Raw genomic sequence first — 16,753 nt, 5'->3', positions numbered from 1 at the left:
ACACAGTGCAGCCTGAGTCCTATCAGGCCGTCAGCGGATATCCCAGCCTCCTTCGTACGTTTAACCTTCTGCTGAGATTTCCCTTTGGGCCCAAGTTTTCAGTTCTGTAAGTGTCTTCAGGGAGTGGAAGTCACAGTTGCTGTGTGAAGTGCATGTTACGTTTCTACAAAAATCCCGGGCTTTTATTTTATTTTTTTTTAATGTTTCTATTTTATTTTTGAGAGAGAGAGAGAGACAGAGCATGAGTGGGGGAGGGGCAGAGAGAGAATGGGAGACACAGAATCCAAAGGAGGCTCCAGGCTCCTAACCTGTCGGCACAGAGCCCGATGCGGGTCTCAAACCCACAAACTGTGAGATCATGACCTGAGCCGAAGTTGGTCGCTCAACCGACTGAGCCACCCAAGCATCCCCAAAGTCCTGTGCTTTTAGATTTATGAGGAGATACTCAAACACTGTCATCTATATGAAATTTTCTGGAAACTTATTAAAAAAATAAATATATAAATAGAAGCTCCTCCCCAAGGCACATGAAATCTTTATTCTAGAGGCTGTAGCTCTATTTCTGACACTTGTGTAAGAATTCTGTGCTAATGACCAGCACCACTAGAGTTTTTCATGACTATCCTTTTTAAAATCTAGTATTCCACAGGTGCCAACTGAGTAGTCTGAAACGGAATTAGATGTTTTTAGGACCAGAGTTTAATATACTTACTGTGCCTTCCAGAAGAATTTATTTTCCACCATTAACAACTTCCCTTTTCTCTAGCTCTGAAGCTCCAGAAGAATCCGTTCAGTAAGTGCATTAATTTATTCCTTCCTAGTGTAGTGTTTTGTGGCATCGATAAAACGAGAGGGGCAAAAGCCAATTTCAACAACTACCTGCTAAAGAAATAAATTCTTCTTAATAGGGATGATATTTCCATGCCCTGAGTCCTGGGGAGAAAAATCTGGCAAACAAGAAAAGATTTATGTAATCCTTTCCTATGAGAATGGTTTTACAGTGGGTGCACACGGGCAGAATTTTGCTAAACACGTTTTGAACTAGGCAGGACTGAGTTTGTTTAAAGCCGTAGGTGGATAAAATATCATCCAAGTTTTTTTGAGCAACATTAATGTGCGAGCGATCCGCTTTGTATAAACAAGAATGAATTGCTTTTCTAATCATGACAATTGCTATGTTTCTGATCTCCTTAAAATATAAGCAGGGGAACATCGTGAACTCTCTTGTCAGTTGACTACATTTCTCCGTTGTTTATAAGAAAATCCTGAGCGAAAGTCCTTCCAGCTTATTATAATTAGTCCAAAACCTGATTATAAACTCGTAGTCATCTGTGAACCTTAAAAGGATTAGGAAATTTAAGGTTCTTGTTTTTCTATTTAGTAATTTTTTTATAAAGCCCAGCTAATTCAGAGCTACTGTAAGAGAGGCTAAAGAGTACCTCTTCATAAAATCACAGACACCTAGGGCAGAAAGGACCTTAACAACCATGAATATAGCACTCCTCTTATTTGACGGATCAAAAAATTGAGACACAGAAAGATTCATTAATTTGCCCGTGATCACATTGGGAGGCAGAGCCAGGAATGAAATCCAAGCTTTCTGACCTGGAGCCCAGCTCTCTTCCCACTATTCAGACTTTTTCGTGATCTACATTGAGTCTGGCTCCTCTAACTCCTGTCCCTCCCAGACCCCCTCCTCGGAGGCAGCCACTATAAAGAATGAGGGACTTTGGGGTGCCTGGGTGGCTCAGTCAGTTAAGTGTCCGACTCTGGCTTAGGTCGTGATTTCGCGGTTCGTGAGTTCGAGCCCCGAGTCCAGCCCTGTGCTGACAGCTCGGAGCCTGCAGCCTGCTTCAGATTCATATTCTCTCTCTCTCTCTCTCTCTGTCTCTCTCTGTCTCTCTGTCTCTCTCTCTCTCTCTGTTTCTCTTTCTCTCTCAAAAATAAATAAAAACATTAAAAACATTAAAAAAAAAAGAACGAGGGACTTTAAACAGACTGTTTTGACCAAACAATATGCCTAAATTGACACAACATTGCTTTAGTCTTCGTGGATTGCAGCCTGGCCTGCCAAGTTTAGGTGATGCCCAACAGAGGAAAAACATAAGCCGTGGGATTAGAATAGGCAGGGATTTGTGAATTGGATTTGAAGATTACCCCAAGCCCACTGTATTTCCAGTAACAGAGGTGAGGACTCTTTTACAGCAGTACCCTATTACTCAGGTACTGCCTTTTGTACAAAGAGCCTCAAGTCTACTCTAAGAGCTCCATGACATGGAGAATCCCTGTCAGAGCACTGAACTGTGTACAACTGCTTTAAAATCCTGGGGCGCCTGGGTGGCTCAGTCGGTTAAGCGTCCGACTTCAGCTCAGGTCACGATCTCACGGTCCGCGAGTTCGAGCCCCGCGTCAGGGTCTGGGCTGATGGCTCAGAGCCTGAAGGCTGCTTCGGATTCTGTGTCTCCCTCTCTCTCTGCCCCTCCCCCGTTCATGCTCTGTCTCTCTCTGTCTCAAAAATAAATAAACGTTAAAAAAAAAAAATGAAAAAAAATAAAATCTATAGCACATTGGACCAAATATCCCAGGCTCTCTGAAGCCATCAGCGTGAGACACCACATGGATCCACTTCTCTCAGCCTCTGGGTCTCCGCTGCCTTCCTTGGTGACACCTTAGCGCTTGGTCCTTGCGTGAGACGCACCCGAGCACGTGGCCTGGCACGTTCCTGGCAGAGTGACCGAGTTGGATGAGGAGGTAAAAGGGGCTCCAGGGGTACGTGGACGCTGGGGTATGGTGTGAGAAAATCAACAGGCCCCTGGTGCTGCCCAGCGCCCACACAGGTCCTGCAGCGGGCAGGGTACCCGCGGGGTGAGAGGCCGAGCTGGAAAAAGCTGCGGGCCTCCGCCTAGCATGTGCGGTCGTTCTGGTGTCGGAGGACGGAGACGGCAGGTGTCTCTCTGTTGTCAGCACCTCTGTGTGACTGTCTGGCAACAGATTTCACACGACGGGAGTAGGACCTAGGAACCTCTAGGTGGTTTAAAGAGCTGAGGATGGGTCCGGGGAAGGGACAGATAGAGGAAAGGCAAGGGGAAGGAAGATAGCTTTTTGACAACTGTACCTTTAGACTCCTGGATTGTGGGTGTCGCCTTCTACTCTAAAGTAGTGATTTTCTTTTCTTTTTGTCCTTCCGACTTCCCTGATCCCTGTCCTTCAAAGATTCTCCTGGAGTATGTGTGAGAAGTTCAGCTTTCGGGGCACCTGGCTGGCTCAGTTGGAAGAGCGTGCGACTCTTGATCTTGGGCTCATGAGTTTGAGCCTCACGGTGGGCGTAGCGATCACTAAAAGTAAATAAATAAGTAAACTTCGAGAAATGGAAGTTCAGCTTCCTTGGTGTCTGCCCCAGAGATTCTGCTTCAGTGAGTCTGAGATAGGGTCCTTGAATACCAGGCTAGTTTTAATAGGTGTTCCAGGTGATTCTGAGGAAGCTGTGATCGGCGCTAGGGCTGTCGTCATTTCTAGATGTTCTGCTCCAGATTTGTCCTCCATTGTAAATACAAACATTAAGAGTATAGGGAGTCCTTATCCCTTACAAAATGAAAGCTTTATTTTAAAAAGCATGCATGCTCCTTTTCACCTGATGATAACGGACCTGTGTTGCTTTTTTGTAAACGTTTCTGAACATTTGAAACACCGTTTGAAACACTGCCATATTGGTTCATAGTGACTATTAAAACATGAGTGTTTTAATAGTTAACCTTTGCAAAAGAACCACTGAGTGGTCTTGTTTGTTGTGCTGGACCTGCCATTATATTTGGCCTGGACCTGTGTCTGTGAGTTTTAAAAATTATTCAGAATTGAGAGAGTATGGTGATTGTTGGTGACTATTTTCCTAAGAAGTTTCTATTCCAAAAAAATTCATATTTTCAAATAACAAGTATGAAGAAAATGCAAGCACGAGTCCATGCATTAAGATCTATAAATTCCTGGGGCGCCTGGGTGGCTCAGTCGGTTAAGCGGCCGACTTTGGCTCAGGTCATGATCTCGCGGTCCGTGAGCTCGAGCCCCGCGTCGGGCTCTGTGCTGACAGCTCGGAGCCTGGAGCCTGTTTCGGATTCTGTGTCTCCCTCTCTCTGACCCTCCCCCGTTCATGCTCTGTCTCTCTCTGTCTCAAAAATAAATAAACGTTAAAAAAAAAATTTTTTTATAAAAGATCTATAAATTCCTAATGTCCCAGAGTAACAGTTTTTATAGTTAGAACTTTTATAATGAGGAAATAGCCACTGTGTTTTCATCACGGTCATTTTAACACTTTAAAACGTAAATAACACATGTCCGTGACTGGATTGTTTTCTTTTCAGATAGGAACCAAGGCTTTAGCCTTCTCAGCTCATTGGCTGGAGCCAACCATAGCATTGGGTCAGCAGAGATGCGTCACTCAGAGGTAAAGATTTTTCCTGGATCCTTTGGTTTTAATTTCTCCTTGTCATTATGACTATACCATTTGTCATTTTTTCCTTTCCATTTAAGAGGCAGCAGAAAATAGTTAAAACGAGGATAAAAAGAGAATCTAAAACAGTCCTCTTGTGCCTGGTGCCTGTTGAGAGAAGGCTGGTTCAGCATTAAAGCAGTAAGCCCCTTCAAGATGATCACAATTTAGGCTCCCCCATGGGGTTTTTTGGGCTAGCGTACTTTAAAAAGCGTGCTAGGATTTCCTCGAGACATAAAGTTGCCTCCAGATCTTTGTGAAATAAAATTGATGGTTCTTTCTCAATACTTCCCATGTACGAGGCCCTGTACAAACCAGAGGCAGGGTCCCTGTCCTCAGTGAAGTTCCTAGTCTGACTTCAACCCTGTGTCCTCAAGGTCTTTGGTCCAAGTGTGCCTTGGTCAGCTTGCTGGAACCAAGAGCAAATGACACAGTGCCATGTGGTCTTTCCAGGCAACTTTTTCATCAGTCTTGAGCTCTTGGAGATATACTTACGTTGATTTTTGCATTTTGAATAAAACATGGCTCTTAAAGCAAACAAAAAACCACGTTTTAATAGGCAGTAGCAGAATCATAACACTTTCTAGTTTTTCCTTGAGGGAAAATACTCCCGAGTTAGTGAATTTTTAGCCTCTGATTTTTTTTTTTTTTTTCCTGTGACATCAACCCTTCTTCCATCTCTCTTTGTCTCTAGCTCCCATTATTGCTTCTCTAGAGCCAACTGGGGAGTGGAAGTGTGAGCCTTTTTGGCTTCAGTTCTGAAATAGCCTGCAATTAAATTACTGCTTGTGTGTATTTCCCTCAACAGCAGCCCCGTTTGCCAGCAGCAGCTAGGACTGAATCTCTCTTGGATCATCGGGGCGGTGCATCTAACACAACAGATGCCCAGGCAGATAGCATCGTGGGTAAGTTCCTCCTTTGGCTGCCAGGAGACAGCTCTGTGGAACTTGGAATAGGTGTGGGACATACATCATCGAGGGGGAAATTGACTTTGAGGATGAACAAGGGAAGAAAATGGATGGTGTACCCCAAAGAACGTGAGCCTGGTGGATGGCTATCAGCAAGGGAGGGAGAATCGCTGTATAAGCAATCTGCGGGTACCATTTTCTCTCGGATTCTCTCAGCAGGATCCTGATCCAGATCATCTTAGCTGAGACAGACAGAACCAGGTGGTGAAACAGCTTTATATCTCCATATTCCAGTTTTTTTTTCATAGTATTTAACAGTTGGCAGAATTGATGGCAACAAGAATAATACAACTTTATAAGCCCTTTCACATCCTTTTAAAGTTCTTTTATATCTGCTTTCCTGTGTTGGGTAATGAAGTTCAGCAGAAAAGTTATTTTATGGAGATGACGCTGAGGCCCAGAGCAGTTTAATAACTTGTCCAAGGGCATCTAACAAGAGGGTCCTGGAACCGAAACTCGAATCCACTCAGATGTCCAAAAGCCACGGGATGTGGTTGATAATAACTGTAAACGTTCTCTTGTTGTGGAACTGCGGACAGTTCTGCATTCTCGCGATGCCACCACGGAGGGCCCATGTGCAGCTTTTAAAACACTTTCTGATTAGAAGATAATCCAGTAGAAAACTTAAGTGTTTGGAAATAGAAACATAAAAAGAAGGAAAAATTACATATAATCTCTTTTCTCTTTCATATATTCAACCTTGTCTTCTAGTTGGGTCCCTCCTGTTGGTTTAAAAAAATTTTTTTTAATGTGTTTATTTTTGAGAGAGAGACAGAGCATGAGTGGGGGAGGGGCAGAGAGAGAGAGAGGGAGACACAGAATCTGAAGCAGGGTCCAGGCTCTGAGCTGTCAGCACAGAGCCCGACACGGGGCTCCAACTCAGGAACAGCGAGATCATGACCTCGGCTGAAGTCAGACGCTTAACCAACCGAGCCACCCAGGTGCCCTTCTCCTATTGGTTTTAGACGTGCTAAAGTCTCTGTCATGGGAAAACAAAAACAAAAACGAACAACAGTAACCACACTGAAGAGGTAGCGAAGACAAGAACTGGCCTGAATAACATGGGGGGGAAACAGCATCTGACTAAATACCATGAGGCTAAAAACAGAACTGAACAGAAATGGTGAACTCTGCCTAATGCATTAGATTCTCACAGGAGTATGGTTTAGAAATTCTGACACCATATATACTGTAGATGTATCAGGGTTGAAAAAATTAAAAAAATATAGATAATGAGAGCTAGGTTTCTCACTGTCCGAGAAAGAAGTCACATAAGGAAAGAAGAAGGCGGGACGCACCGTTTGGTACTGGGCTGGAACTGAAGGTGTTAGCGTGTGACAGCATACTTCTGCGCTAGAGCAATAGAGAGAGACGTGCGTATGTGTCCTACCACTTTCCACTGAGAGGGCCGGGAAGCACCATACTCCAATAGCAGTTGGCACCTTTAGCGTTCAAATTCTTTTTTTTTTTTTTTTTTTAATATTTATTTATTTTTGAGAGACAGAGATAGAGAGCGAGTGGGGGAGGGGCAGAGGGAAAGGGAGACACAGAATCCGAAGCAGGCTTCAGGCTCCCAGCTGTCAGCACGGAGCCCGACATGGGGCTTGAAGTCACAAAACGCAAGGTCGCGACCTGAGCCAAAGTCGGACGTTGAGCTGACGGAGCCACCCAGGCGCCCCACCACCCTTAGCATTTAGATCTTGGTTTTTTAAATTTTTTTTTATTTTTATTTTTTTTTAATTTTTTTTTAAATGTTTATTTATTTTTGAGACAGAGAGAGACAGAGCATGAGCAGGGAAGGGGCAGACAGAGAGGGAGACACAGAATCTGAAGCAGACTCCAGGCTCCGAGCTGTCAGCACAGAGCCCGACGCGGGGCTTGAACTCACGAACTGTGAGATCATGACCCGAGCCGAAGTCGGACGCTTAACCGACTGAGCCACCCAGGCGCCCCTAGATCTTGATTTTTAAATACCATCCTCCAATAAAAGGATCCAGGGTCACTTGGAGAAGTGATTGATTCCAAGGCTAGAGACCGGAAAAATGCAGGATGAGCCTAGAGTTACCCTGTGGGGCCAGAACGTGAAGAAAAAAAAAAAGGGGGGGGGGAGAGCATGTTGAAAGGGCACCGGAACCAACTTGAAAGAGCTTCCTGTGGCTCATGCTGGAATAATTTGACCAGCAAAAATGAATTTAGTAGGGGCTCTGGGTGGCTCAGTCGGTTAAGCGTCCGACTTCAGCTCAGGTCATGATGTCATGAATCATGGGTTCGGGTCCCGCGTTGGGCTCTGTGTTGACAGCTCAGAGCCTGGAGCCTGCTTCCGATTCTGTGTCTGCCCCTCTCCCTCTCCCTCTCTCTCTCTCTCTCTCTCTCTCAATAAATAAACATTAAAAAACGAATTTAGTATTGGGCTATAATCCACAGAATAAACTAAAATATCTATGAATCCATACTAGCATAAGAAATAACTGAGTAAAAAAACAACCAGGGAAAAAAGGGAAGTTCTTCTTTATGGAAGAATTCTGGTAAAGGTAGAAGGAATGAGGGAAAGAAAAATCCTCATTAGCCACACACCACAGTAATAATTGTTGTGGCCAAGATCCACCGATGAACATGAAACTTAGGAGATGAAATTTTGAGAAGAGACACAATGCTTGCATGTTCCACAGTATCTTTCCCAAGATATTTATTTAGTACAGAGAGGATAATAGTAACTTTACACTGGAGACACCCGGCGGGCACCAGTTTTAACATCACTGGTAATAAGACACACTGACATCACCTGTCCCCTGACAGGAGGCACTGAAAGGGCCTTTGTGGTCTTCATGCCAAAGGGGCATAGCCTTAGTCTAATAAGAAACCATCAGACAAACCCAGTTGGAGGGACATGATACAAAATAACTGACGAGTGCTCTTCAAAAGTGTCAAAGTCATGAAGGATGACAGAAGTCTAAGGAACTATCACACCTTGAAGAAGACTAAAGAGATCTGATGGCTGAATTCTGTGTAAGATCCTGGAACAGGATATTAGTGGGAAAACTGGTGAGGTCTGAATGAAGTCTGTAGTTTAGTTAATAGCACTTTACCATTTTGAACTTCTTGACATCCATAATTGTCCTTTAGTTACATAAGATGTTAATGCCAGGGGAGGAAGGCGGAACTTACTATTTTCGTAACTTTTTGATAGTACCGAAATTATGTCAAAATTAAAGAAAAAAAGGCAAAACCAAACCAACAAAGGTAAAGCATCTGTCAACCCCGCAGCTCCCTCCTCTCTACTGAACTTCTTTCCGTCCCTCACCCACTATTACTCTTCAGCTTTTGTCCCATTTGCCACTGAAACAGCTCACCAGTGACCTCCATGCCACTAAATTTCGTAGACATTTTCCAGTCCTTGTCTTAACCTCTTGACAGCATTCAACATTGTGGATCGGTTCCTTTTGGAAGCATTTTCTTTGGCTCCCCTAGCACATGTCCTGGTTTTCTTCCTACCTCTCTGGTTATTCCTTCTCTTTCTTTGATAGATGACCCTCCTTTACCCAGCCTTCACATATTACCATCCCTCAGCACTCCATCTACCCTCCTCTGCCAAATCTATATCTAAGCATGAAGTGCTTCTCTGTTCAGTTACCATCTATACACAGATAAATCACAAATTTTTATCTCCAGCCCCGTATGTCAACTGCCTACGTGAAATGTCCGTGGAAATTTGTCCAAAGCAAATTTATTAACCAAAACGCATTTTTAACACCAAGTTCTCTGTATGGCATTGTAGTAGATGCAGAGAATTAGAAGTTGTCCTTGTCTTCAAGCAGCTTACAGCCTCAAAATGTGGAGACAGGCCTTGCGATATAATGCTTAAAGTCGTGGGCTTGGGGTCCTGGACAACTGGGTTCCAATCATGGCTCTGCCACTAGTGGTGAGATGACCCCGAGTAAGTTGTTTAGCCTCCGTGGGCCTTAGTTTCCCCTTATGTAAAAGAAAATTCTTCCTAACAATGCTGTTGCAAAAATGAAAAGGAATTACATACGTGAAAGCACTCGGTGATACAGACACAAAGATGAACTCTCTCGTACTGTAGTGGTATTTCAGTGACGTGGGGAGGTGTCAGAATGCAAAGTAGCATGTGCCTGGGCCAAGACAGTTCTAGAAACGCTAAGTATGGAATGAAATCTAGGGAAGGAGGCTTGTGATCTGGGATGCCTAGGGAAGACATCATAGAGGTGGTCGGTATGGACTGGAGAATGAGGAAGAATTCTGATTAAAAACAAATTTTGATGAAGAGGTAATAGGTTGCGGTAGAAATAATAAAGGCTTTGTAGTAATAGTTAGGATTTGGCTCTACTTCCGAAAAACTGCAATTTTAGATGAATTCGTTTTTAAACCCAGCTTTCTCCGCGTATAAATTGCAGACATTGAGGTCTGTCCTAACCACCTTATATGGTGGTTGCAGTAATAGGTGCGAAAATATTTGTTGTACGGGAAGATACGGCATAAATTCCAGACGCTTACTGTTGATCAGTGCACCTCAGCGGAGAGTGTGGCCTTTAGAGTTGGAAACACCGGAGTCAGAATCCGAGCTCACACTAGCTGTGACCTGTGACCTGGAGCCAGCCAGTCACTTCCACCCAGAGCTCTAGTTTTCTCATCTCTAAAACGAAGCCATATTCTTTGCCTCAGCGTAATGCTGTAAGGCTAGAATATGCTACTTTTCATTCACGAAGGCCCGCCAGCAGCCAGGCAGGCAGAAGCACTGTGAGCAGTGAAGACGGTGCACATGGAGTTCTCGTCCAGTGATGACCCCGTCAGAGCTGGCACTGATTGCCTTGTATGCGTATTTAGCGCATAGGTAAGTGATGTGTGGCGACTAATGTGACAAATCCTTTTTTCAGATCCCACGTTAGATCTGGATATTCAGGAATTGGCCAGTCTTACTACCGGCGGAGGAGATTTGGAGAATTTTGAAAGACTGTTTTCCAAGTTAAAGGAAATGAAAGGTAATTGGATCCATTGCGTCTGACACATTCCCATCCTGGTGCTCCTCTGTTCTACGTGGTAGGATTTGGTTTGGTCACCGCTGATTGGATTCCATGCTCTGGTGCCAGCTGTCTGGAGAGCCTTGGCTCCGGGGGGACCGTGCCATCTTCTGTTGGTAGAAATTCCCCGGGGAAAATGTTCCTCTTTCTCCACTCTCTTCCCTCTTACTTGCCCTTCTTCTCTTGCCTCTCTCAGTTTCTTTCAGCGTGTCTCATTAACCTGGAATCAGTAAGACCCCTGCCAGTTGACTCACATCATCCCCATCTGGAAAATCGGGAAGACTTAAACTCCCTAACACCTCTGATGACTACACCATAAGCATTTGTCTTTGAAACCCATCTCCCATCTTCTAGCATTACAACATCCACACACTCCAGACTCTCCTGTGCTATTAGATGAATTTCTTAAGATATATTTTTCCCCTAGACAAGGCCGCGACGCTTCCTCACGAGCAAAGAAAGTTGCATGCAGAAAAGGTGAGACGATCAGTCAGGTATTTATTGAGTGTCTACAAAAGGTCTGTTACTGTTATTATATGTCACACTTGTTGATTTCTGTAAGTGTCTTCGTGTGAACTTTTCTTTGGATACTAACTTGGAACGAATTGAATGTTTACACTGTAGTAATATAATTGCTGTAGTCAAACCAAGATTTTTCAAATGTATGTTGACTGACATGGAACTTTCATTGAGACTCAGGATGTTTGCCTTCTTAACTGTCGGGCTGGAAAACTCCCAGTTGTTTTGTGTTATTACCAATGCAACACATGCTCTTGGCAGGAAATGTATGTGGTTTATGGTATTTCATTGTATGAATGTGTCCTAATTTATCCATTTCCCTTTTGGACGCGTAGGCCATGTGCATTTTTTGCTTCTAGAAATAGTGAAGCTGTGCATAACCTTACACATCCATCACCTTTGTACGTAACTCTGATTTTAGACTCAGTATGCATTTCTAGAAGTCGAAGTCCTGGGTCAGGGTATTCAAGGGTCTTGATATATGTTGCTGGAAGGCTGGAGGGCAAGGATAGCATTTTAGGTCTTGATCAGTTCAGCATATTGACTGACACATGAAACAAGCTGAAATGCAGCTGTTGCCTAAAGTGTGTTGCACGCTTCTCTCCACAGGTGGCCAAGGCCTTCTGGATGGCAATTGGGGGAGACAGAGATGAAATTGAAGGCCTTTCATCGGATGAAGAACACTAAATTATTTGTGCTAGGGTTTGACTGCCTGAGATCCTTCCCTGCTCCACCCAGTTCTCTTCTGCCGAACTTCCCATCATCGTGATGGCCACCTGATTTAGTTCTAGGGTCCCCTTAATTTTAGTTCTTACTAGGGGATAGTAGGGGTTTCCTCTCTCAGTATATCTTAAGGGAGTGAGGAGTATCATGACAGCAAGGAGGGAGTTTTTTTCAAATACACTTTTTCTAGGAACGGGAGCGAAACGAGGCTCAGGGGCCTGTGTGATTTGCCCCGGTTGAAGAAGGAGGCCACCATGCCATTCCCAGTCCACCTTTTATGTGGTGTCCTCTGTGGCCACACTCGATTACTACAGGTCAGGAGCTGGTGCCACTTTTCCTCAAGCTTCTGGATTTTCTGCTTTCGGGGAGCTTCCTGCTCCAAGCTTTGTTGCTTTTGATGGGAGGCGAGGAAGCTGCCACAGACTTGATTTGTGCCATAGTGTAGGTGGAGCCAGAGTCCGTGGCCCTCAGGTTAGTCTCTAGCTGAAAAATGCTTCTGGGCACTTCATGGGAAATACAGTGTCTCAGCTCGTGCTAGAAACAATGGAAAAAACCAGGGTGAATTCTTAGATTATACTAGATGAGGCAAAACAATCTCATCTACCAAGTTGTTGTTGGGGGGAGGCGGGCGGGGTGGGGGGTGGTGAGACTGAGAAAGAAAGTTAAGGAATTCCCTATCTGGGCCATCGAAACAGCATGTGAATGCATACGGAGGCCTTCACATTAGTATAGCCATGAAGAAACTCTTCTTCCTTAGAGCGCTTGAGATGTCAGAGCTGTGCCGTCACACTTTATACCCTCAAAATGAGGTGGCTCCCCCTCTTCTTCTCTGCGAGCCAAACAGGTCGCTGCCCAAAGAGTAACAGTGAGGATGGGCAAGACGGGAAGGGATGTGAAAGGTCAGGCAACGAATACCCGAGTACCTTGTGTTACTTCCTGGGCTGAGGGGGTCAACCCTAGGGGAGTTGCTCACCAAAGGGAACCAACCTCTCCAAGGAAGAGCGGGAAGTACAGCAAATATTCCCATTTTTGTTTTTGTAGACACTTTGTAAATGCGTGCCACTAACCTTCACCGCGGCGGTGACCGCCACGGTTCTAGACTGGCGCGTGGCTGGCCGCTGCCGACACAGAGGCCGAGAACTGCTTCTGGCCTAGTGTGGACTGTGAACTCCTTAGGTCACCAGCAGAAACAAGTTTCAGACCCCTCTGTGCACCGCCTTGTAAGCGCTGCAGGAGGAGTGGCGGAAGGAGTGAAATGCTCCAGGTTCTGGGCCAGGGCAGCCACAGAGGGGAAGGTTTCAGTGACAGGAGCGGTCAAGGAAGAGCCATCACGGGCAACACTGGCAGTTTTCTTGCTTGGTGACTTTTTTTTTTCTCTCATTTTGCAACTAAAGTATTCTGAAGGTCTCTGAGACTCTAATTGATCACCATTCCATCAATGTTTCTTTGATGTGACTGCATTAGCTACTGAGAATGTAAGGGAAGTTGGCTCTGGGGTTGCAAAATGAAAGGCAGAGTGGTTTTCTTAAAACGTGAAGGGTTCCAGAAAATACATCAGGTCACGTGGTTAGGGAAGACAGACTAGAAAAGGCCGTGAGTGTGATTTTGTGGATTAAACAAAGCCAGGTGATTAAAATATCATTTATTTATAAAGTCTGCCAATGTGTGCATTATGATTTTGTTGTTTTTTAGTAGGCCATATGTTGGGGGAAGCCTTACTTCAGATTGGGCGTAAATAGTGAATAAGTGGAGATGTCTGCCAAACTCATCATATGCGGAATCTACCTCGTGTATGTATAATATCGACTCACCTTTTCAAGACCTCAGCTTTCTGGGGCTGTTGGCCCCTTCCAGGGCACACGGGGATAAAAGTATCCAGTGGTTTCTAAAGGCTCACGTTAAGAGTGATCACGAACTGGGGCACCTGGGTGGCTTGGTTGGTTAAACGTCCGACTTTGGCTCAGGTCACGATCTTGCAGTTTGTGGATTCGAGCCCCGCGTCGGGCTCTGGGCTGACAGTTCAGAGCCTGGAGCCTGCTATGGATTGTGTGTCTCCCTCTCTCTCTGCCCCTCCCCTGCTCACATTCTCTCTCCCTCAAAAGTGAGCATTTAAAAAAAAAAAAAAAAAAAAGTGACCATAAGCTAATAGTGCAGTGAAAGTTGCAGTCAACCTGACATGAGCTGTGAACGTGCCAACGCCAGTTACCATGGACTGTCTGTGCGGGAATTAAAGTGAGGGACTCGGCTTTTTTTTTTACCTCCAACATTTCTCTATTTGTGTAACACAGAGTTGGGCCCATAGTAGGCCTTTAATTTTGGTTTGGATTCGCGTTTGCTGGTTTGCTGAATATGATCACAACATTTGAAGGTCCATGAGGGTTGGAAGGTAGGGAGAGACAGAAGTAAACTTTGTTCCCCCCTGCAACAATCATGTGTTATGTAATAATTTTAGAGCGATGAAGACATAGATATTTTTATAATTTTAAAATATGTTATCCTGCCAGAGTATGAGAAGATTGACAGAACCAGTTTGCTTTCTCTCTATTTATAGAACTTGGCCACATCTAATTCAGAGAAGCTAGAGATTCAGGGACGCTAGACTTGGACGGCTGAGTAATATGGGATGTGGTTCAAGGACCATCAAGCATGTCAGGCCGTTAACTGCAAACTCCTCGTAACGCGTGAAAGGTGATCTATGGCTAACTTCCTGCTCCTGCGGCGGAGAGGTGGCAGTGAACATCTTCGCTGTGGCTGACCGGATTCCCTTACCTTAGGCCAGTTTCTTAACAATGGCCATCGAGAGAGCACGTGGAGTGCCCCTTGCTCTGCACCGGCCTGCCATGGAGGAGCAGCCTTAAAAGAATCACTGTCTGAGGGTAACATGAGAGCTCCAAGAGCTATTCTGAGCGCCTGCTGATGCAAAGCTAAATTTAGCAAACATGTGTCTAGCGTGGTCAGAGGTTCTGATTCATTGAACGTCCTGATTGACGGAGACAGAGTTGCAGAGAATTCTGTAACGAGTGCAAGTCGTCCTTCACCCCCACCCCAGATTTTAAAGCAGTCAGGCAATTTAGGTATGGCATTCTGTCATTAAAGACCACATCTTACCGGAGGACTCTAGGCAGAGAAAGTGAAAAGTCTGGTCAAGCGTACCACCTTCCTGCAGGACCGGTTAGAAAACACCCAGACGGTCAACTCTCCCAGAATCGGTAGGCCTCGTAAAAGCAGCAGGCTGAGCGTGCAGAGCAAAGTTCACGTTTTGATTTAGATTCCACTCAGGGTTTAGGGTGGCGATCCATCTTTGCGCCTCTGGCATTGAAGCTGTTGCAGAGAAGGTCGTAGAAACGCTCAGTTTCTTACCTTTGGCACCACCTATGTCATAAACATCACGAGTCTTGCTCTTAGTGTAGATGTCTTTATTCTGAGTTTGTGTGTTTGTAGCACTAAGGCCAAGTGCTTCTAGGATAGGAAGAGGCTTGCTCTGTTCTGAGGTGTTTCTCTGACGTGCATGCAGAGCGAGGAATTAACAAGAGGGAACGGCAACAAACGTGGGCCTTTTGTTGGAACACTCCTGAGCCCCGTTCCAGCTTTTAATGATTTGTGGTTCTACCGTGTTTCCTGTTGGAAAAGTATGGATTCAGAACCTGGAGCCAGTGACCATTACTGCATCTTTGGAACACAGGTCTGGGAGGAAAAAGATATTTTCCTCCAAAACCCTTTTATATCTGTGTCTATCTGTTGATGGGTTCAAACCTTCTCTCCCCACAAGCACAAACCTGGGAGGCAGTGACAGGTCACATAAAGCTTTTCGTCTTTGCCTCTCCCTTTTCTCTGATCAACCAGGTGGCTTTAGTGCTACAAAAATGTGGACTCAGTGAGGCCCGGGGTAGGAACTTTGTAGAAACAGTTCAGTTTGGGAGAGAGAACCTTCTCTTCATCTGAAGCCCAAGGACACGGTCTGTGCCAATCCAGCCGCTCTGGGGAACTCTCAGGATGTCGCCAGTGGTGAAGTTAGAAGGCTTCAGAGTCAGAGTTGAGGAAGAGCAGCCGTCACCTGTTCCTTTACCCAGGTAAGCGCTGAAACAGGATTCAGGGTCCGGCCCTGATGGCGCACCTTCTCGGTACCAGGCTCTGCAGGCGTGGCAGAGGCCGCAGACTTGGGTAAGGGTGTGGGTTCTCTCTGGGAGCTCATCATCCAGCCCAGGTGATGGGGGCGGGGTGGGGGCCGGGGGGGCAAGCGCATCGAGGCCAGGAAAGCTAGAGTGCCGGGCAGCATGTGAAGCGTCGCGACCAGCCTCCACTGCTGTGGGAAGGCGAGCGCAGCGTGGGCTGGGGAGAGCCTATGGTACGTCTCAGAGCAGTCTTTCTCGGACGTGAGCCCACAGCGAGTCCCCCGCAGGGCGCCGGCCCAGAGTTTCGGTTCAGCAGGTCCCCAGCGGGGTCTGGGGGAAGGCGTTTCGACTGTCCCGTGCGGTACTGATGCTGCGGGCCAGGCCCACACTTGGGAGACCCACGGACTGGAGGAAGGGGTGCTCAGACGGAGCGAGGGGCTAGGGTGGAACCGGAGCCAAAGCGTGAGGGGAGGCGGCAGATTCTTAGTGGGAGCTGCAGCACGAACCAGAGGTACGGGGAGAGAAAGCAAGGGGTTACGTCGGGAAAACCCACACGGTCCAGTGAGAGGAACGGGGCGCACAAGGATGGAGTGAATTTGGAGAAGACCTTGAAATACTACTTGGTGGGACCAGTGCCTACTTGGGAGGTAATCAAGGAGCCCAAGGGGTTTAGCACGGAAAAGACAGGTAACCACAACTGCATTCCTGGGAAATGGCAGCAGTCTTGGCCAAAACGAATCGAGTCGCGCTACCTGCCTGGAGGGCTGTGTTGCGAAGGATTCCGAGGCCGAGAGTGGACCCAGCATGGTGTTTAGTGGTTTTTGCTGTGGATGGAGAAATAGAAGGGTGGTAATTCTGCCGTCTACCCTCCATCTCCGGACGAGGGGGGCACAGGTCAGGAGGATATTAGAA

General features: G+C 45.9%; 1 protein-coding gene across 1 annotated transcript in view; it reads left to right on the top strand.

The window, feature by feature from the left end:
• The window catches only part of AAGAB (alpha and gamma adaptin binding protein), a 54,837-nt gene extending 41,450 nt beyond the window's left edge, over positions 1–13,387 (top strand). The window contains exons 6-10 of the mRNA XM_049613804.1: positions 4,356–4,438; positions 5,292–5,388; positions 10,344–10,448; positions 10,915–10,964; positions 11,616–13,387. Of these exons, the coding sequence (XP_049469761.1) occupies positions 4,356–4,438; positions 5,292–5,388; positions 10,344–10,448; positions 10,915–10,964; positions 11,616–11,693 (413 nt within the window). The 3' untranslated portion in view covers positions 11,694–13,387. The remainder of the gene's footprint in view (positions 1–4,355; positions 4,439–5,291; positions 5,389–10,343; positions 10,449–10,914; positions 10,965–11,615) is intronic.
• The last annotated feature ends 3,366 nt before the right edge of the window (positions 13,388–16,753 follow it).

Source organism: Panthera uncia, assembly GCF_023721935.1.
Source record: "Panthera uncia isolate 11264 chromosome B3 unlocalized genomic scaffold, Puncia_PCG_1.0 HiC_scaffold_1, whole genome shotgun sequence".
Taxonomy (NCBI): domain Eukaryota; kingdom Metazoa; phylum Chordata; class Mammalia; order Carnivora; family Felidae; genus Panthera; species Panthera uncia.
This window is presented reverse-complemented; position numbering and strand designations above follow the sequence as displayed.